Source organism: Salvelinus namaycush, chromosome 2, assembly GCF_016432855.1.
Source record: "Salvelinus namaycush isolate Seneca chromosome 2, SaNama_1.0, whole genome shotgun sequence".
In the NCBI taxonomy this organism is placed as follows: Eukaryota; Metazoa; Chordata; class Actinopteri; order Salmoniformes; family Salmonidae; genus Salvelinus; species Salvelinus namaycush.
Window position 1 is genome coordinate 67,169,510 of NC_052308.1, and position 22,541 is coordinate 67,192,050.

The window sequence follows — 22,541 nt, forward strand, 5'->3', positions numbered from 1 at the left end:
CCTGTTAGTCTACTACCACACTTCCTGTCTGGAAGGAAGGAGGGCCAGCAGGGATCAGGGATCAGCTCAAATCCCTGGAAAGCTTCAGTGTGGTGCGAGAGAGTTGTTTGTCCTGGTCTGGACTGGCCGCTTTCATCTTAGCGAACCAGGCAAGCAGGATAACGGGCTGCTAGTGACTGATTAGGGCACCTGATCCACAGTGATGGTTCTAGCCAAACCACTCAGTACCACTATCTTAGTATCTATCTCCATCTTTGACCATCAAATAATTACTGACGGAAGAAAATCCGGCAAACCGGAGGAGAGGTTTACAGGGCATCATCTTTTGCAAAGTAAGGCCAAGTGGAAGAAAAATAACACCTCAGTCTCCAAAAAGTTGCGAGCTCTTTCAGAAGTGCTAACTGATGAGACAAACCTAGACAGAGGAGCGTTGATACCTAGACGGCCCAATTCAGCAGGTTTGACAAAAGAACACAAAGCAGCTCTCTCAGTTAGGTGAATCCCTGAAGCTGAGAGCTGCTGGTGTCAACACCTTTCTATTTTTCTCTCTCGATACCATGCCACTACAAAAGCCCACCTGAAACTTTTTCTTTCTTTTATCCCTCAGAAGTATTTTGAAATGAGTCAGGGAAGGAGGGGGGGACAGGAAGAGGGGGCGCAAATTGGCCCTGCTCAATCATTTATCTTTCAATAGGTGAATAGTAGACGGAGCCACGTTGGGAGGAAGGAGGCTTTAAAAAGACACGGAAAGGGATCAGGGTGAATAATGGATGAAGAATCCAACGTTGAGAAAAGGAAAAAGGAGGCATGTTGAGAAATATTTCATAAAGCCGAGATTTTTTTTTTTGGTGTTGTAAATCCTATTAAGAGGTGAGGTAGTGTGTGTGTGTGTGTGTGTGTGTGTGTGTGTGTGTGTGTGTGTGTGTGTGTGTGTGTGTGTGTGTGTGTGTGTGTGTGTGTGTGTGTGTGTGTGTGTGTGTGTGTGTGTAGTGTAGTGGTGGGATTAGTTCCCCCTCGGTCCCAGATTCCCTTCATTCGGGGCCACATGTTTTCAGTGATAAAAATATACACCACACTGCCACCACTACAATGCCCCTCTCCACTGTGTTCTTCTTTACACAGTAGTGTAGCAAAAAAGGGGTATTAGTGGTGATATTGATGTTACTGTATCTGTTCCATGACAGGAAGCAGCAAATAAGGAGTTTTGCTTCAATTTCCTTCCTCTCCAGCTGCTCAATTTCACACAAAATAGACATCTGTAAAGGGAAAAGGAGATCGAAGCCCATCATGCAGTCAAACAGAGAGGGGCAAATCCACCATCTCCTTTTCTCCCTCCCTCTCTCCCCCAATGTCTCTATGCCGTGTGGAATTTGAAGCATCTGAGAAATGTCACTGGTGTTCTAATCGGATTGTGGTTGGGGTTCGGCGGGGCTGGCGGGAGAAGTGTCGTTTGAAGTAACCTGTGAGGTTGAGCGGGATCGACGGAGCAGAAGGTGAAAGGGTCTGTGGCCGTCTGCCCCATCAACCCCTCAGCCCTGATCTTAACACTCAGCTGTAGCTGACGTCTGGCAACGGCTTAGACAGCTCATCACTGACAAGTAGACCAGACAGACATATAGAGAGATGAATCAGAGGAGAAAGAGAGAGAAACAGAGAGAGAGAGCCCGGGGAGAAGCAGAGTTGAGACTGTGAGCATGGGAGAAAAAGGGAGAGAGTGAGAGAGGGAGCAAAGGAAAGATAAGCAACCTGTGAACACCAATGTCTAATCAATGTACAACACTACTGAGCCAACAGAGAAGAGAGGAAAGCTGACTTCATTTAGCTCCAGAGCAGTAGAGGGAACGCAGAGATGTCCAATGGTAGATCCATTCTCTCTATATGACGGACTGCCAGTGTCAAGTCTGATGGCACAACTGAATGAGGAGTATCAGAGCTTTAACATCCCAATGGGCAAAACTGACAGGAGACATCCGATACAGCATCCATCAACCCCTACCTGTCTACCTGTCATCGACGTCTGATCTGTATCATAAACAAACACATTTCTCTGGAGAACAGGGCCTCTTAAACCTCACATCCGTAGATGTCAAACCCACAATTTCTGTGTCTGTCAATAATGTGTTCTATCGCCGCCTCGCCGGCTGCCACAACGTCCAGAGACCAAATTTCTAAGTCTAAGCAGTTTACTTCCATCCATCCAGGCTGTTTTTTTCTTCTTTCTTTTTTTCCCTCCATCCACTCACCCTGTCAACTCTCTCCGGGCGCAGAGTGAGAAGCCAGCTGTTATCGACGTTTAAAATGGAATAATGCAGAGATAATGCCTCTGTGAGTTAGCAGCGGTGTTGGGATGCTAGGCATCGTTTACCACTGCCGTCCGTAGGGGTGAGACGGATAGAGAGAGAGAGGGTAAGATGGATCGGCTTTTAAACCACTCACTCAGGCAGGCATGCCCACTCACTGGATGGGAGGTCAAGGCCAACTGCCAGATGTAACTATTCTAAAGGGAAATTTATGCCACATTTGTGGCATACGAACGAAGTGAGTTTGTCTGATTTATTTTCATTCCGACACCAGAGAAATATTGTGCAAACTGGTTTAGATAGGCCTGATACTTTCATATTATGAGAAATACTGTTGTCAAGCCTGAGGGGTTGGACGAAGGCGACACACACGTTATTTCTAACTGGCCCTTTAATCCCCTTCTACTACGATGGGTTCTGGTTCAAGGAGACTTGGCTTCCTTCAGCAATTGATCAAACGTCAGTTTACTGAGCTGCCTCTGTTGACCGACTTCCTTACGTAACCTTCCACTGGCTGAGGAAGGTGAACCGGCTCAGCTGGTCACATGGCTGGTTGTATGCTGGACCACAGGTTATAGTCGGTCCCGGTTGCTGAACCAAAACACATAAAGTAGGCCCCTGCTACTGAACCCATACACCAATAACAGAGGACTGATCTTAAAATGGAGGACTGCAGGTGCATTAGGTTAGAGGTTTGGTTTCTGCTCTGTTCTATGGGCCTTGCAGGCCGGTGTGAGTCCATGTAGATGATGCAGAAATGCATTCTTCAAATACAGACCATCCATTCTGAAAGATGCTTATGTAAAGAAACACACGCTGCACTAATTTGTCTTTTGTAGTTTTGCAAAGGTGACAGTAAAAGTGGGGTGTAATGGGGGACAAGTGAAGAATTGGAGCAGAAAGTGGATGTGTAAGGATGTTGAAACTAAGCAGTTATAGAGTTGTAAGGAAATTTACTGTAGAGGAGGAGCTACAAAAGCGAAATTTTTGCTCTGTACTCCAGCACTTTGTAATGATACATTGACGAGGAGGTTAAAGTGCAGACTGTCAGCTTTAATTTGAGGGTATTTCCATCCATATTGGGTGAATCGTTTAGAAATTACAGCACTTTTTGTACATAGTCCCCCCATTTTTGGGGACCAAAAGTATTCTGACAAATTCACTTATATGTGTATTAAAGTAGTAAAAAGTTAAGTATTTGGTCCCATATTCCTAGCACGCAATGACTACATCAAGCTTGTGACTACACATTTGTTGGATGCATTTGCTGTTTGTTTTGCTTGTGCTTCAGATTCTGTTTTGCCCAATAGAAATGAATGGTAAAGAATGTATTGTGTCATTTTGGAGTCACCTTTATTGTAAATGAGAATAGAATATGTTTCTGAACACTTCTACATTCATGTGGATGCTACCATGATTACGGATAGTCCTGAATGAATCATGAATAATGATGAGTGAGAAAGTTAGACGCACAAATATCATACCCCCCAAAAAATGGTTAGCATGTCTTGGGGGTATTTTATTTTATCTTTATTTAACTAGGCAAGTCAGTTAAGAACAAATTCTTATTTTCAATGACGGCCTTGTTCAGGGGGTATGATATTTGTTCATGACTCATTCAGGACTATCTATCCGTAATCATGGTAGCATCCACATTAATGTGGAAGTGTTCAGAAACATATTCTATTCTCATTTACAATAAAAGTGACTCCAAAATGACACAATACATTATTTACCATTCATTTCTATTGGGCAAAACATCATCTGAAGCACAAGCAAAACAAATGCATCCAAGAAATGTGTAGAGTCACTACCTTGATGTAGTCATTGCGTCATAGAAATATGGGACCAAATACTTTTTTACAACTTTAATACACATAGGTGAATTTGTCCTAATCCTTTTGGTTCCCTAAAATGTGGGGACTACGTACAAAAAGTGCTGTAATTCCCAAACGGTTCACCTGATATGGACGTAAATTACCCCTCAAATGAAAGCTGATAGTCTCCACTTTAACCTCATAGCCATTGTATCATTTCAAATCCAAAGTGCTGGAGTACAGAGCCAAAACAAAAGATGTGTCACTCTCCCAATACTTTTGGAGCTCACTGTATAAAAAAGGTACCATTCACTCAGTGAAAGAGGCAGGCAGGGTCAGAATGTGTCTCCTCAGGTTTCTGTCAGGTCAGCAGATTGATCTGGGTCTTCTTTGCTCTCACTTGAAACGCCCGTTTCACAGGCTCTGACGACGGAGGTGTCATCCTGTCCTGCTTTCACTCTCTCTCAGCCCATCAATCCATACACCCATCCATCTATCACTCTGTTCTGTCCATTTGCTATCTGTGTGTACGCTGTACGCCGCAATGCACACCATCAATGCTCTAACACTAGTCAATGGAGAGAGAGTAGGACGGAGGAGGAGAGGAGAGTAGAGGAGACGAGGGAGGTGAGAAAGATGGAGCTACAACCAAACAGAAATGGATCACACATACATACACACAGCGTTCTCTGAAATAGCTTCTTTCTCGGGCCGAGGCGTCGGCAAAGCAGTTTTATGGAGCCATGATTCAGCGACGGCTAATGACAACCAGAGCCCTGAGCTGTTGACGTGGCATAAAGGGCCTCCTCTATAGTGTAGCCGCAGAGAAAGGCATTAGCTGTTAGGAGGCGTCACGATGGCAGTCAATGAGAATAAGGGCTTCATTGGCTAATAATAGCTAGATGAGCGAAAGCCAAAGGGGATACGGTTGAAGTGCAACGAAGCGAGGCATCATTGTAACCATCGCACAACCTAAAGGGGCAATGTGTGTTTACATTAAATTATATTAGAGATCACATCCACATTAAAAGTCATAGTATGCCGTGCTTTCTCTGCCAATGCGGTACACCCTCCCCTGATCCCTTCCCCTCTGCAGCAGCAGACAGAGGAGAGAGGAGAGGGATGGAAAGAGAGAGAATGAGAGGGGGCATCACACAGCAGGCTGCCACTTCAACAACATCTCCTGCTACACACAAACACACACACAATGGCCCGTTTCAGAGGCCCCGGTGGGTAAATAGTAATACAGCCATGAGTGACACAACACTCAGACGCCGCAGAGGCTAGACTCATCATTCCCATTGAGAAAGGGACCAGGGTCATAAATGGAATGGAATGGGATTCTAAAGAGGCCTCATCCCACACATTCCGTGTCTCTTTTTCCTCAAACGCATTAATTGATTTCTGTGACCTGGCTGGGTGAATATAACAAGTACGGTGCTTTTGTACTATTCTCTTCAGGCAACGCAAGAGCAGCTGAGGAGAGGGCCCACAGTGGGGCCTTCATTCCTTAGCCTGTGGCCTGTGCTATTGGTCGACTCTTCTAACGAGGAGGCCTGCTCATTAAGCTGATGACCCGCCTCTCATCAAGACAGTTAATAGTCAGTTATGTTGTCTATTGTTTTTGACTGTGTTTGTTTATTGTAATACATATATATACACAGTACCAGTCAAACGTTTGGACACACCTACTTATTTAAGGATTTTTCTTTATATTTACTATTTTCTACTTTTTAAATATATTTTCAGAATCTTCAAAATAGCCACCCTTTGCCTTGATAACAGCCTTGCACACTCTTGGCATTCTCTCAACCAGCTTCACCTGTTCCCACATATGCTGAGACCTGAAAATGCTGAGCACTTGTTGGCTGCTTTCCTTCCCTCTGCGGTCCAACTCATCCCAAACCATCTCAATTGGATTGAGTTCGGGTGATTGTGGAGGCCAGGTCATCTGATGCAGCACTCCATCACTCTCCTTCGTGGTCAAATATCCCTTACACAGCCTGGAGGTGTGTTGGGTCATTGGGTCAAAATTGTCCTACTAAGCGCAAACCAGATGGGATGGCGTATCGCTGCAGAATGCTGTGGAATTCGCTTTGTTGTCATTGAGACAAGCACTTCATAACAAGTCTCTATTGTATCTCTTGAGAATAGAAATATGCATTCATGGGAACCTCAGAGCGGTTTTGCTCTACTGCACTAGGAGTAACCTGATTAGGTTGTGAGCAAAACCAAGGCTTGCAATATGACTCAATTGAATACGAAGAAATAGATGTTGATACATGCTAACCAAGTTCAATCTCAAGTTTGTTTATTAGTCCAGTGTTTCTCCTATATTCATTTAGCAGAGGTGGCCCAGCGGTGGCCCTAGCGGTAGCAATCTCTCGTCCCAACGGCCCCACCCTGCATTATGCACGTGTGTGTGTGTGTACGTGCCCCGCTCTAAAGTAAGTTAGTCGATGAGCAAAGCAAGACGTGTGTGTGCTCATGAGTGGGACCCAGGTGATATGATGATTCAAGCCTCTGCAACTCTTCCACCTGAATAAGGAGCTAGTATTGGCCTCTGCAACTGTACCTCTGCTCTCACACAGCTGAGACTGACGAAGCTGCTACTGTAGAATGCAGAGAGCCCTTTGCATTTTGGATTGCAGCCACAGTTGGATAACATAGTACTACCATCAGCCAAAAACCTTACCTCAGCGAACTTGTTGGCTACAGTATATCTACAATGTGTCATGAGTCAGGACCGTTCGATCACATCAGTGATCAATATTTTTCAAGATGTTTCAGTTTGGTGACAGGTGTTCTTATTTTGACAGTGTCATAGACATTGTCAACACAAGACAATGTCTGTGACATCTGAATGTCTTTGGGCTTCATGACAACTTTGTGACAGTGTTTGGTCTGCTCCTACCTTTCCGTTGGCTTTGGTCTTGCTGCTGCTGTGGTTGTTGTTGGTGGTGGGGTTGGCATCCTCATGGACCCGGTCCAGGAGCCAGAGCAGGAACTCCAGGGCATCGTGCTGAGAGTTCCCTCTGAACTGAGAGCCGTACTTGGACACAATACTCTGGGAACAGACAGGGGGGAGCAAATCAGATGAGGACATTACAAAAGACATAAAACGACTTTCCAACAAACTACAGTAGAAGCTCAAAGATATTAACCTTAAAGTTACAGGCTGACCGGTAAACCTAACAGGGAATATCGAACACGGACAAAAAATGATGTAGATGTAATCAGTTACATGTTATCTGAACAGAAAAAAACTGGAACAAGTTACGTCAGGGGTTCTATACTTTTTCACACAGGCCCCCCATTACTACAAAATCTATGGGCTAAAAAACCTAGCTAAAAAAACATTAGCTAGGGCCTCCCGGGTGGCGCAGTGGTCTAGAGCACTGCATCGCAGTGCTAGCTGCGCCACCAGAGTCTCTGGGTTCGCGCCCAGGCTCTGTCGCAACCGGCCGCGACCGGGAGGTCCGTAGGGCGACGCACAATTGGCCTAGCGTCGTCCGGGTTAGGGAGGGTTTGGCCGGTAGGGATATCCTTGTCTCATCGCGCTCCAGCGACTCCTGTGGCGGGCCAGGCGCAGTGCGCGCTAACCAAGGGGGCCAGGTGCACGGTGTTTCCTCCGACACATTGGTGCGGCTGGCTTCCGGGTTGGAGGCGCGCTGTGTTAAGAAGCAGTGCGGCTTGGTTGGGTTGTGCTTCGGAGGACGCATGGCTTTCGACCTTTGTCTCTCCCGAGCCCGTACGGGAGTTGTAGCGATGAGACAAGATAGTAATTACTAGCGATTGGATACCAGGAAAATTGGGGAGAAAAGGGGATAAAAATACAAATAAAAAATAAAAAACGTTAGCTGACATGGCCTTGTGCAGTCTACTATTACAACAATCAAGAGTAAGCTGAAAGCCAGACTGAGTTCCTTAAAAATATATATTTTTTAACAATGACGAACCCCCCCCACCAGAAAAAATATTGTCATCAGATTACAGATACTCATTGGATTACTTTTAAATTCAGAAAAGATGTTTGCGAAAAAATAGACAACACCACCAAAAGTATTTGGACACACCTTCAAATTAGTGGATTCGACTATGTCAGCTACACCCGTTGCTGACAGGTGTATAAAATCAAGCACACAGCCATGCAATCTCCATAGACAAACATTGGCAGTAGAATGGCCTTTACTGAAGAGCTCAGTGACTTTCAACGTGGCACCGTCATAGGATGCCACCTTTCCAACAAGTCAGTTCCTGACTTGAGCTGCCCCGGTCAACTGTAAGTTCTGTATTGTGAAGTGGAAAAGTCTAGGAGCAACAAGGGCTCAGCTGTGAAGTGGTAGGCCACACAAGCTCAAAACATGGGACCTCCGTGTGCTGAAGTGCGTAGCTTGTAAAAATTGTCTTTCCTCGGTTGCAACACTCACTACCGAGTTCCAAACTGCCTCTGGAAGCAACGTCAGCACAAGAACGGTTTGTTGGGAGCTTCATGAAATGGGTTCCTATGGCCGGGTAGCCGCACACAAGCCTAATATCACAATGTGCAATGCCAAGGGTTGACTGGAGTGGTGTAAAGCTCGCCGCCATTGGACTCTGGAGCAGAGCAAACGCGTTCTCTAGAGTGATGAGTCAAGCTTCTCCATCTGGCAGTCCGACGGAGGAATCTGAGTTTGGCTGATGCCAGGAGAACGCTACCTGCCCGAATACATAGTGCCAAGTGTAAAGTTTGGTGGAGGAGGAATAATGGTCTGGGGCTGTTTTTGAAGTTTTTCTTGGCCCCTTAGTTCCAGTGAAGGGAAATCTTAACGCTACAGCATACAATGACATTCTAGACGATTATGTGCTTCCAACTTTGTGGCAACAGTTTGTTTGGGGAAGGCCCTTTCCTGTTTCAAAGCGAGGTCCATACAGAAATGGTTTGTAGGGATCGGTGTGGAAGAACTTGACTGGCCTGTACAGAGCTCTGACCTAAACCCCATCGAACACCTATGGGATGAATTGAAATTCCGACTGCGGGCCTGATCGCCCAACATCAGTGCTCGACCTGACCTCACTAATGCTCTTGTGGCTGAATGGAAGCAAGTCCCCGCAGCAATGTTCCAACATCTAGTGGAAAGCCTATCCAGAAGAACAGAAGCTGTTATAGCAGCAAAGGGGGGGCCGACTCCATATTAATGCCCATGATTTTGGAATGAGAAGTTAGGTGAGCAGGTGTCCACATAGTTTTGGTCATGTAGTATATATTAAGACACCTTTCTGTTTTCTCAATGACATTACATTTTGCATTGAAAATATGGAAAGTTAAAGTTTGTTCTACCTGACCGAGTCTGACCAAAGTCAGAGACCACAGTCTTCGATGACACACCAAATGTATTTGATTGATAATTGTTGTCTTGTTCTAATGTAAGGGTAAAGTCATCCAAAAGTAACGGAAAGTAATCAGATTACGTTACCGAGTTTGGGCAATCCAAAAGTTACGTTACTGATTACAATTTTGGATAAGTAACTAGTAACTGTAACATTTAGAAAGTAATCTACCAAACCCTGACTCTCCTTGAGACAGTGACCAGTGTAGCTAACAACAACACCATCAGGACATCCAGGTGGCTACTTTCCATTCCCACCAGCCATCTCTCCCCCTCACTCTCTCCATTCCTCCCTCCGCCCTCTGAGTAACAGAGCCTGATCCCAGACGCTCCTCCACCCTTCATAAAAAATTGCTGCATCACAGCGCCAGTGTTCTAAATATAAACACGGGACAGGATGGGAGGCCCCCTACCTCCCTACTACCTGAGATGGACCACTAATGAGCTTAATCATTATGAAGGGGGCGCTCCGAGGGAGAGTGAGGCGAAAGGGGCATATTGACTGTGGCTGTTTCTGAAATGGCATCTTATTCCCTATGTAGTGCACTACTTTTGACAAGGGTTCTGGTCAACAGTAGTGCACTATATAGGGAATAGGGTGCCATTTAGGCCACTTTTTCACTAATCCTAGTTACTCTCTCTGCCTATCAAAGGACAGTGCAGTTATGTTACGTTATGTTGCTACCTCAGAAAGGGTAAGAGGGAAAGGGGGAAACAGAGTCGGAGGTGGCGGAGAGAGTGGTGGGGACAGCAACCGATGTGTCCAAGGTTACCGTGTGCCCGCTGTGTCTGGGAAGCAGAAACCCGATGACATCACAGAGCTGTGATGGCTTCATTAGTACAGGGGGTTGAGAGAAGGAGGGCTTGGAGAGAGGGGTTATGGTCTGCTGTGTGCACACATTTTGTGATGTTGACGTCCAGAGGTGATCCTGCTACTATGGCATGTTAATGGGTCTGCACAGCAGCATTGTTGCTAGGAAAGTAAGGACCCCATCCCATCCTTCAAAAACTGATTGCACTTCTTGTTCAAATGAATTCCCCTTGATATCTGCATAGACATATCAACATAGTCTTTACTTTTCACACCCACCCTATGCCTGAGAGGAGATAGAGGCGTAATCCCACCAAAGTAGTACGAAAAACATTCTCATTTTGAGGCCTGTTTGAGTAAGCCTGTATCAGCCTCCATTTATCATCATCCTCATAACCAACCAAATCACAGACAGACAGCTTAGACACCTGACACTAACATTTAATGACTGGCCATGAAGGTGCCAAAACAAACATGATATACTGTGTTTCTGTCCCCACGGGGAGCATGGGAATAATAATCCAGCCTATTTGGTAAAAATTGTAAAATGTGTTGGTTGGGACATTTTGAATCGGATAGCCAAAGATTGCTATGTCAAGAAATAGAAATGTCAAATGTGTTTTACACAGTTTGTTGGATTGAATGATTTATGACTTTGTGTGTGTGTCACTGTGTGTCACTGTGTGTCACTGTGTGTCACTGTGTGTCACTGTGTGACAACTGGAGATGCCAGACCATATTTGCTCCCCTCTTTAAAAGCTGTTTGTACTCCTCAGCTGTCTTTAGGGTACTGCTGGTCTCCATGGTGAAGATGCACCTTATTCCATAACCACAGTAAACATAGGCAGACTATACGGTACTACAGTGCACTCTCTTTCTGTCATGCCATGGTGCCTTGCAAGTTACTTCTTACTAGAGAGGTGAGGCAAACATTTGCTGGAGGGTAAGACTAGAGACAGATTGCAAACACTCAAAATACAGTTGAGGGTGACCTAACCTAGCCTCTTAAATAAACACAGGTACACCATTAACCTACACAGTCTCCAGGGGCAGTTTACAAAGTTGTCCTCTCTCACCCTCTCACATCTTAGGAGAGGTTGAGACCCCCACACTCAGGCAATAACATCACACACACCACCACACCACAGACACACACACACACCACGCCTGCCCTGGCATCCAAGACAGTGAGCTGGAGAGTGCTTGACTTTCCCCTCTTTAGCGTTGGTCTCACAAGTACCCCACATCACCTTCAATGTAAACAGCGAGGTATAAGGAGAGCTCCGTCAGGACTAGGAATGTGCCATACAACAAAATGACTCCTCTCCTTCAAAAACACATTTAAAGGGTCACCCCAGCCTGGCCTGTCAAATGGACCTTGTTAGATTCCACAATGACAGTCTGGGAGGGATAACCATGAGGAATTAGGACATTACATAAGCTTTAGAGGTTGTGATGTTGACACACACACACACACACACACACACACACACACACACACACACACACACACACACACACACACACACACACACACACACACACACACACACACACACACACGCAAGAGCAGATGTTGCTGCCTAGGTAGGAATGAGCTTGGATGGTATCCATCACCATCATTACTGGCACCTCCATTCCTTGTTACATTTTTCTGCAGCAGCAGCCTGGTGTTGCTGGTTGGCGATCCTCTCCTCCGCTGACCAGGCAGACACTGATGGGTCATCACTTAATTCCTCTCCTGCCCTGCCTCTCCTTCCATTCCCTCCACTCAATAAAGCCTCTCCCTTCTGCTCCCCCTTCTGCTCCCTCCCATACTCTACCTCCCTCGTTCCCTCTCTCATTTTCGCCATTCTTTCCACTCATCAATCTCAGCTGAGCTCCAGACGACCCAGCCTCCCCCCGCTTCTCCCCTGGAGGACGACCGTCGGGGGGAGAGAAACACAAACCTCGGCCCACAGCAGTCCCGGCCACCAAGCAAATGCCCTTGTCTGTCTCCTGGCTCCCCACGCTCGACGCCCCTGTCTGAGTTTTTTGGCCCAAAACTCATCCAACTCTTTGATCCTGATTAATCTGAGTTATACTGTATCTGAATTCACCACAAAATATATATATGATGGCAGAAGACGTACTCGTTTGGATGATAGACTTCATGTCCATGTATTCACCTCCAAAAGAATGAAAACCACTATATATTATGGCAAGACAACATAAGATTTTGGATGCAAGGCTCTCCAAGATTTCATTTCCCCAAGAGTTTCGGAAACATAATGTAACAGTTTAACTTTACGTCCGTCCCCTCGCCCATACCCGGGCTCGAACCAGGGACCCTCTGCACACATCAACAACAGTCACCCACGAAGCATCGTTACCCATCGCTCCACAAAAGCCGCGGCCCTTGCAGAGCAAGGGGAACCACTACTTCAAGGTCTCAGAGCAAGTGACGTAACCGATTGAAAGGCTATTAGCGCGCACCACCGCTAACTAGCTAGCCATTTCACATCCGTTACAATAACATGAAATCCTCTTCCTGATATGCTGCCAGTGTGACGACAGAGTAAAGCCCAAAGCCTCTGCCTCGTCTCCGCGACAACGTCCCTAATGTGGGATTTGCTACCATCAAGAATAGAGAAGGAAACAAAGGATGAATTGCGATTGGTCATAATCATCTCTGAGTGGTTTACAGCCTGGGAAAGGCTCTCTGTTAACACTATTGTAATGGAGAAGTTTAAACTCCTATAGCTGCATCCCAAATGGTACCGTACTTCCTATAAAATGCACTACTTTTGAGCAGGGCCCATAGGGCTCTGGTAAAAAACAGTGCACTTTGTAGGTAATAGGGTGCCATTTGGGACGCAGGCTCCACGACTTATATTGGAGGCAGTAAATATGCATTTGTGTGGGAAGAACGAGGGTCTGCGCTTTTACTGTATCCTAAAGGCACAATCACTAGTACATATTTGGGTTGGCCAAACGGCAGCCCTACCACGTAGTTTGCAATAAAGCTGAACAATGGAGCAAAATAACCTTATAATTTGGGATATGGTGGGGTAAGACAGTTGTACTAAGCTCATGAGGGATGGCAGGTAGCCTAGTGGTTAGAGCATTGGACTAGTAACCGAAAGGTTGCAAGATTGAATCCCCGAGCTGACAAGGTAAAACATCTGTTGTTCTGCCCCTGAACAAGGCAGTTAAACCACTGTTCCTAGGCTGTCTTTAAGAATTTGTTCTTAACTGACTTGCCTAGTTAAATAAAGATAAAATTAGGCATTTGTGTTTTTTTCTTCAAGAATCAATGGGTGTTCTGTATATCATTAATTAAAATGACCACTGAACAGCTGTAAATATTGCAGATTGCTCCTTTAATGGTTTCTGTGCCATTCCCTTCACTAAGATAAAGTGGGGAGATTGGGTGCTCTTATAGCCTAGTGTAGTTGAAATTGATTTACCCCCCCCGTTGAACCTAGACCATTAATCATGGTGGTGAATACATCCAGCGGAAATGCGCTCAAATTGCAGGACTTACATAGCCATATCACAGACATATGTCTCACTATATTGTTTTGTTAGAGCTTTTTGGGGGTAAAATGAAGTAGTAGTGCTCTGACAATTTCTGAGTTCAAAGGCAAATATTGAGAGAGAGAGAGAGAGAGAGAGAGAGAGAGAGAGAGAGAGAGAGAGAGAGAGAGAGAGAGAGAGAGAGAGAGAGAGAGAGAGAGAGAGAGAGAGAGAGAGAGAGAGAGAGAGAGAGAGAGAGAGAGAGAGAGAGAGACTGTGTGTGTGAGTACCATAGCTCTTGAAAGACAGCAGAGACAGGAAAACACAAACACTGAATCTCTGCCTGTGCTCCAAAACAACCAACATGACACCCATTCACACCCACCACCGCCTACACAGGAGTCATGGAGAAACATGATACAACCACCACCTCCAGACTCAGCAAGGAAAGTGAGGGGAGGGAAAAGCTCGCAGAGCCAACTTTTATCCTCACTCTTTTACTGTTGAACTTGTTCACCAGGCCAATGCCTCTGACTAGTGCTCTTTAAAAGCACACTGACATTGACAATAACCATTAGCTGTCAAAGAACCACTGTGGAGAATCCTTCCTCATCACAAACTAGTACCATTCCTACGGGGGACAGGAGTAAATGGATGGGTGGGTGTTTTCCTGTCTTTCACCAACACAATGTCTTGTTTGTTTTGGAGCTCACTGCTGCACTCTCCATACGCACCAGTGGAGCATGCTCAGTAGGGGGTCTCCACCTTTCCCAGGCTAAATTCACTTGGCTGCACTGCTACAGCAGTAAACATCCTCATCTCATTCAAAGAGGACGAACAGACAGAAATCGGTGTATTGTTCAAGTCAAAGCCATCCTTATATAACTGCAGTGAGAGGAGGGAATGAATGAAAATGAATGAATGGGAATACCTACACCCAAGTGCAGTTGATTATTCAATAGATCTGAGTACTACATTCCGAGAGACTGCACACAAAACATAACGTATAAACTTCAAAAAGTATCTCACTTTGCCCTACCTGTTCTGAACCTTCTGAAATCCTTCACCTCATAGCCCTCTATCTTTGCATCGCAGTTCGATTTCCACAAATTACTGCTAGAAACATAATTAGCTTAGAGCCTATAATGAGCCGAACCCAATCAAAATGTTCTAATACAGAATTCTGGTACCATCTATATTTGCAGCATAGGTCCAAAGGTCCCAGTAAATGAGAGTGAGCAATGTCATTCACCCAGGCCCAGGGGTATTAGCTTTGGGCACTGTGCCCCTGGATGACCAGCCACAGGTGTCCCCTGTGGGGCCAGGCCATAGACATACATATTCATACATCATCAGGCCAGACAGACACCTGCGCTGACTCAGCCGTCTGGGACTCTGGCCTGCTTTCCTGGCAATCCCTGACCACTGTGTTGACTTGGTCTGGCTCACTCTCATCAGCATTCGGTAAACTCAGTACACCACCCATGCATGTGAAGTACCGCTCCCTTCCACCCAGTAAGGACATCCAGGGAATGCAGACAAGCCACATCATCTGGGTTTGTGGCAGGTGGGAGCCACAGGGCACACACACAGCATGCGCATTAGTTAGCAAATGTGCCCTGATGTGTGGTCAATGGTCATTAGGCAATAGGCGTTGACACATGGTTTGGACCATGTTTGTGTTGGGGGGAAAGAAAAAGAGAACCCGAATTTCGATATTAATCCAAGAATATGGGAGTTTTGACACTGCCTGTAATGCTAGTACATGTCTCACCTGTTTTTACCATTGCCACAGGCTCCTCCCCTGAAATGCTACCTGTCTGCTTACACGGAAATAGGACGTGAAAACTGTTGAGTCGGTTCTGACTAGAGGGAGTACAGCTACGACCGGAAATTACTTTTTCGTAGCAGGCTAAGAGAATTTCTGCAGCAGGTTAATTAAGATAATTAACGTGGCAGGTTAGGAGACTTACTGTAGGTTAAGGTTAGGAAACGGTTTAGGCGTAGGGTTAGCTAAAATGCTTCCGGTCTTAGCTGTACTCCCTCCAGTCACAACCTACTAGGCACACCACATCATTTCAGTGTGGAAATGTGGGTTGAGAGGTTGATCAATAAGATTTCAACCTTTATTCACTCACTCATAAAGACAGCCAGAAGTTTGTTGAATTCCCAATGTGTTATCACTATGCTTTCAACCATATAAAAGCACAACCAAATTCCATTGGAAAAACAATGTCTGATTTTTGGTTTAGTTGTCATCTAAATGTGTTATAACCGCGCTTTCAACCATTTAAAAGCACAACAAAGTTCAAATGGCGAATACCATCTCAGATATTTTGTATTTATACAACAACTTAATGTGTTATTACTGTGCTTCATCTAAAACCACAACCAAATGACCTGGATTGCAGTTGAGATTACATAAAAAATGCATAGTGCAAGTGATCAATGCTGTTTGATATTCTGCACAGATTATTATAGCACTTGTGAAGATCTCCACAGACGTGCTGTCACGTTCCTGACCTATTGTTCCTTTTCCTTTTATTTATTTAGTTGGTCAGGGCGTGAGTTGGGGTGGGTTGTCTTTGTGTGTTTTTGTATTGTCTAGGGCACAGGTGTCAAACTCATTCCACGGGGGGCCGAGTGTCTGCGGGTTTTCGCTCCTCCCTTGTACTTGATTGATGAATTAACATCACTAATTAGTTAGGAACTCCCCACACCTGGTTGTCTAGGGCTTTATTGAAAGGAAAAACCAAAAACCTGCAGACACTAGGCCCTCCGTGGAATGAGTTTGACACCCCTGGTCTAGGGTGTTGTATGGTTTAGGGGCTAAAGTAGAGTAGATGGTTTAGTGTTCAGTGTAGGTGTCTAGGAAAGTCTATGGTTGCCTGAATTGGTTCTCAATTAGAGACAGCTGGTTATTGTTGTCTCTGATTGGGAGCCATATTTAAGGCAGCCATAGGCTTTAGCTGTTGTGGGTAATTGTCTATGTCTAGTCTATGTTGCATGTTTTGCACTTAGTCATTTATAGCTTCACGGTCGTCATTTTGTTGTTTTGTTTTGTTTGTTCTTCTTCAAAATAAAGAGAAGATGTATTTTGCACACGCTGCGCCTTGGTCCACTCTCTCTAAAGAAGACAATCGTGACACGTGCGACCTCTGCATGCTATCTTAAAACATGCACACTTTCTATGATTACATAAGAAGACATTTTTTGTTACCGTAGGCTAACCTCAAAATGTCACCATTGACGTGATACTCATTTTAAGGTTGAATAAATGTTGTTATTAGTTTGTAAGTGTAACGTCCTGACCAGAGTTCTTATGTGTTTTGCTTGTTTAGTGTTGGTCAGGACGTGAGCTGGGTGGGAATTCTATGTTGTGTGTCTAGTTAGTCTGTTTCTGTGTCCAGCCTAATATGGTTCTCAATCAGAGACAGCTGTCAATCGTTGTCCCTGATTGAGAATCATATATAGGTGGCTTGTTTTGTGTTGGGGATTGTGGGTGGTTGTTTCCTGTCTCTGTGTTTTGTCTGCACCAGCTAGGACTGTGACGGTTAGTTTGTTTTGTCATTTTGTATAGTGTCTTGTTTTGTGTTAATTAAATCATGGAAAATTACCACGCTGCACATTGGTCCTCAGATCCTTCTCGCCTCTCCTCGTCTGAGGAGGAGGACGACTTAGACTGCCGTTACAGAACCACCCACCCAACTCGGACCAAGCAGCGTGGCTACGGGCAGCGACAGCAGCAGCAGCGGCCAACTACACAGGACTCCTGGACATGGGAGGAAATTTTGGAGGGTAAAGGACCCTGGGCTAAGGTTGGAGAGAATCGCCGCTCTCGGGAGGAGATGGAGGCAGCTAAAGCCCAGGAGCGGTGGTATGAGGAGGCAGCACGGAAGCGTGGCTGGAAGCCCGTGAAGAAACCCCAAAAATTTATTGGGGGGGGGTAAGGGTAGTGTGGCGAAGGAAGGTAGGAGACCTGCGCCCACTTCCCATGCTTACTGTGGAGAGCGGGAGTACGGGCAGACACCGTGTTATGCGGAAGAGCGCACGGTGTCTCCTGTACGTGTGCATAGCCCGGTGCGGGTTATTCGTGTCTCCAGCCCAGTGCCTCCAGTTCCGGCACCACGCACCAAGCCTCCTGTGCGTCTCCAGAGCCCTGTACGCACTGTTCCTTCTCCCCGCACTCGCCCTGAGGTGCGTGCCCTCAGCCCGGTACCACCAGTGCCGGTACCACGCACCAGGCCTATAGTGCGCTTTGAGAATTCAGTGTGCCCTGTTCCTGCTCCCCACACTAGCCTTAAGGTGCGTGTCTCCAGTCCGGTACCACCAGTTCCGGCACCACGCACCAGGCCTACTGTGCGCCTCAGCAGGTCAGAGTCGGCCGTCTGCCCAACGCCGCCTGCACTGCTCGTCTGCCCAGCGCCGTCTGAGCTGCCTGCACTGCTCGTCTGCCCAGCGCCGTCTGTCCCGAGCCATTAGAGCCGTCCGTCAGTCAGGAGCCGCCAGAGCCGTCCGTCAGTCAGGAGCCGCCAGAGCCGCCAGCCAGTCAGGAGCCGCCAGAGCCGCCAGCCAGTCAGGAGCCGCCAGAGCCGCCAGCCAGTCAGGAGCCGCCAGAGCCGCCAGCCAAGTCAGGAGCCGCCAGAGCCGCCAGCCAAGTCAGGAGCCGCCAGAGCCGCCAGCCAAGTCAGGAGCCGCCAGAGCCGCCAGCCAAGTCAGGAGCCGCCAGAGCCGCCAGCCAAGTCAGGAGCTGCCAGAGCCGCCAGCCAAGTCAGGAGCTGCCAGAGCCGCCAGCCAAGTCAGGAGCTGCCAGAGCCGCCAGCCAAGTCAGGAGCTGCCAGAGCCGCCAGCCAGTCAGGAGCTGCCAGAGCCGCCAGCCAGTCAGGAGCTGCCAGAGCCGCCAGCCAGTCAGGAGCTGCCAGAGCCGCCTTCCAGTCATGAGCTGCCAGAGCCGCCTTCCAGTTATGAGCTGCCTTCCAGTCGTGAGCTGCCCTACAGTCGTGAGCTGCCCTACAGTCGTGAGCTGCCCTACAGTCGTGAGCTGCCCTACAGTCGTGAGCTGCCCTACAGTCGTGAGCTGCCCTACAGTCATGAGCTGCCCTACAGTCAGGAGCTGCCACTCAGTCAGGAGCTGCCACTCAGTCAGGAGCTGCCACTCAGTCCGGAGCTGCCACTCAGTCCGGAGCTGCCACTCAGTCCGGAGCTGCCACTCAGTCCGGAGCTGCCACTCAGTCCGGAGTTGCCACTCAGTCCGGAGCTGCCTCTCTGTCCGGAGCTGCCTCTCTGTCCTGAGCTACCTCTCTGTCCTGAGCTACCTCTCTGTCCTGAGCTACCTCTCTGTCCTGAGCTACCTCTCTGTCCTGAGCTACCTCCTAAATCATGTGGGGGCCTTGGGGAGGATTCTTAGGCCAAGGTCGTGGGCGAGGGTCGCCACTCAAAGGACGCTAAGGAGGGGGACAAAGACAGTGGTGGAGTGGTGTCCTCGTCCTGCGCCGGAGCCGCCACCGCGGACAGATGCCCACCCAGACCCTCCTCTTGAGTTTTAGGGGTGCGTTCGGAGTCCGCACCTCAGGAGGGGGGTACTGTAACGTCCTGACCAGAGTTCTTATGTGTTTTGCTTGTTTAGTGTTGGTCAGGACGTGAGCTGGGTGGGAATTCTATGTTGTGTGTCTAGTTAGTCTGTTTCTGTGTCCAGCCTAATATGGTTCTCAATCAGAGACAGCTGTCAATCGTTGTCCCTGATTGAGAATCATATATAGGTGGCTTGTTTTGTGTTGGGGATTGTGGGTGGTTGTTTCCTGTCTCTGTGTTTTGTCTGCACCAGCTAGGACTGTGACGGTTAGTTTGTTTTGTCATTTTGTATAGTGTCTTGTTTTGTGTTAATTAAATCATGGAAAATTACCACGCTGCACATTGGTCCTCAGATCCTTCTCGCCTCTCCTCGTCTGAGGAGGAGGACGACTTAGACTGCCGTTACAGTAAGAGCCTTGACTTTAGGCTTTTTACTGTATAACAAAAGTCATACTGAATTGTGTTTGGTTGACAACACAACCAAATATAAAAATGTAAGGATATCTAATGCTTGGATAGTTTCATCTGAGCCACTGGCTTAATTCTATTCTTTAAACTTTATTTTGGGTTTAGTTGGAGAACCTATCATTAGTTAACTTGTCGACAAGTTAATAGGCTATTTACTGTTTTGCAAAAGTGATGTTGAATTGTGTTTGGTTGTCACTGACTTAACCCGGCTTTAATTCTAGTTTGTCTATAAATTAATAATTGATATGTTGGATTCGTATCTCCATCTCAACCAAGAACCAAAGTTAAAGAATAGGACTAAATCAAACTATATTTAAAGTGCATTTAAAGTTTGATTAGATTATATTTAGTCCTATTCTTTAACTTTGATTTTTGGTTGAGATGGAGATGTGAATCCAACATATAAATTATTAATTAGTAGACAAACTGTAATTAAAGCCAGACTAAGTCAGTGGCACAGATGGAACTATCCAAGCAAGAGATAAATCTCCTTCAAATGTTGATATTTGGTTGCGTTGCCAACCACACTATTCAATATCCAGTTTGTCTATAAATTAATAATTGATATGTTTTATTCACGTCTCCATCTCAACCAAAAATGTAAGTTTAAAGAATAAGACTAAACCTAATCTAACTTTAAATGCACTTTAAATAAAGTTTGATTTAATCCTATTCTTTAACTTTGATTTTTGGTTGAGATAGAGATGAATCCAACATATTTATGATTAACTTGAAGATTACATTTGAAATCAACCAAATCTATATATTATCTATTTTTAGTTTAACCCTGTGTTGAATTGAAACAATAGCTGTTGATAACTTTGTAAATGATATATAGGCCTAAATAGTATCATTGATGATGCAGTATATGACTTACACACTTATATAAACCTACCCTTTGGAATGACTTTGATAGCAACAGCGAATATATTTAGTTATTAGGAGATCTCTCAATCATTCCCACAATAGGTAGTAGTCAGCGATAGTAGTCAGTGACTACTTCCACTGACTACAGTGGTAGTAGTCAGTGACAAATATCAAAGCTAGGCTTGGTTAAAACCCTGGATGGGAGACCAAATGAATGGCTGTAGATAAATCAACTCACCAGCCTATTGTATTTAGCTGATTGTGGATATAACATTGAAGATCTGACATGGTTACAAATTCAACATATTTTAGCACATACAAAGTATGTCTATGTTGACAATTGGTTACAATGATGGCATAATCCTGTGGTTGAAATGTCACCCCAATTTCACCCTCAAAACAACATTGATGACTTTTTTCAAATCCAATGTATTTTCCATGTAGATTCCACGTCACAATACGTTGACAAATTATGTTGAAACAACGTTGATTCAACCAGCTTGTGCCCAGTGGAAACCTGTTGAGTCTGACATGTTGATATAGCCGCCCACACATAGGCCTACTGTTATTACTATGACAAACCCTCGTGTAAAAGGAACGATGTGTTCTCTTTAGTTAAATATTTATTTTATTTTTGAATAATTCGCAAATGCCAATACTTTTAGAATTAAATGCTGCGCTGGAAACTGTAGCGGTGAGCACGCGATTGCTCCGAGCTTTGAACATTTCTCATGATCAGAGTCGCACTGAGGCAATAAATAAGTATATAACTTAGGTGAACAAGAGCGGGAACTGTTATGAAAATTAACCAATTAAACCTCAAACATGAGCTGTGTTTGAAGTGTTTCTACACAAGCGACTCACCTTGAATTCCACGGACAGTTGAGGGGTATATTCAAGGGTCCAAAGCGCCCGCACCAAGGATGCCAACTGTGTGGTCACCTCACCCCTGGCAAGTTGAGCGTCCTCGTTTTTTACAATTCCGTTTACTCTCCCCTGACACAAATCAGACTTGTATTGTTCCAAACCAAGGTACTCCGCCAGCAGGTCCGTATTACTGAGGCACTGAACCACCGCATTCATGAAACAAGTGTTTCCATGATTCTTCAACCCAAGGACACCTGGAGTTTTGTCGCCATAGCACCACGACAGCCTGTCTTTTATAGATCCATGAGAAGACAACGTTGAGGCGCTCTTCTTCACCTTAATCTCCCTCGAGACTTGAAGTTCATCTTTATTAAAATTCCCTGAGTTGGCACTCAACGTGCACGCGGCGCTGTCTCTGAACCCGCCATCATCATCCTCACCGTCATGTGGCTCGACGTCGCCAAAGTGTGCCAAAGTTCCCAAAGTTTTCAGTATCCTGCTCATAAAATTCCCAACGGACTTCAACGATTTCCTCCTGAAAAGCTTCCCGGCTTTGTATTTCTTCTCTTTGCGTTTTGTAGATTTGGTTTTCATGGACTGTTTCCTCATCTTATTCTCCTTATGGTTATCCATGGTGGTTGGTTATTTACCAGGTAACAAGAAGTAAAAACGAAACAACTACTGAAGCAATAGACTCCTACCTGTCTGCCCTTACCCCTCCTCCTCTCGAAACCACTCCGGTCTCCGCTAATAGACAATACGGTGGTTTAGGCACATGACTAAACAATGTCCCTCAGACATTCCGGTAATTCCCGCCAGGTCTCGGCGCGCCCTTGTCATACTGTTTCGCTGGTAAAATGGTGAAGCAGCGGGCACCTGTAACCAGTAACCACCGTGTAGATGAGTTGTCTTCAACTCCATGGTCCTCGGTTCAATAGTTCCTCGTCGTTGACACGGTGCTTGAGCACATACA

At 46.0% G+C, this 22,541-nt stretch overlaps 1 protein-coding gene across 1 annotated transcript in view; it reads right to left on the reverse strand.

The window, feature by feature from the left end:
* The window catches only part of LOC120023060 (ubiquitin carboxyl-terminal hydrolase 43-like), a 46,442-nt gene extending 23,901 nt beyond the window's left edge, over positions 1 to 22,541 (reverse strand). The window contains exons 1-2 of the mRNA XM_038967012.1: positions 21,566 to 22,541; positions 7,032 to 7,184 (exon numbers count right to left, since the gene is read on the reverse strand). Of these exons, the coding sequence (XP_038822940.1) occupies positions 7,032 to 7,184; positions 21,566 to 22,201 (789 nt within the window). The 5' untranslated portion in view covers positions 22,202 to 22,541. The remainder of the gene's footprint in view (positions 1 to 7,031; positions 7,185 to 21,565) is intronic.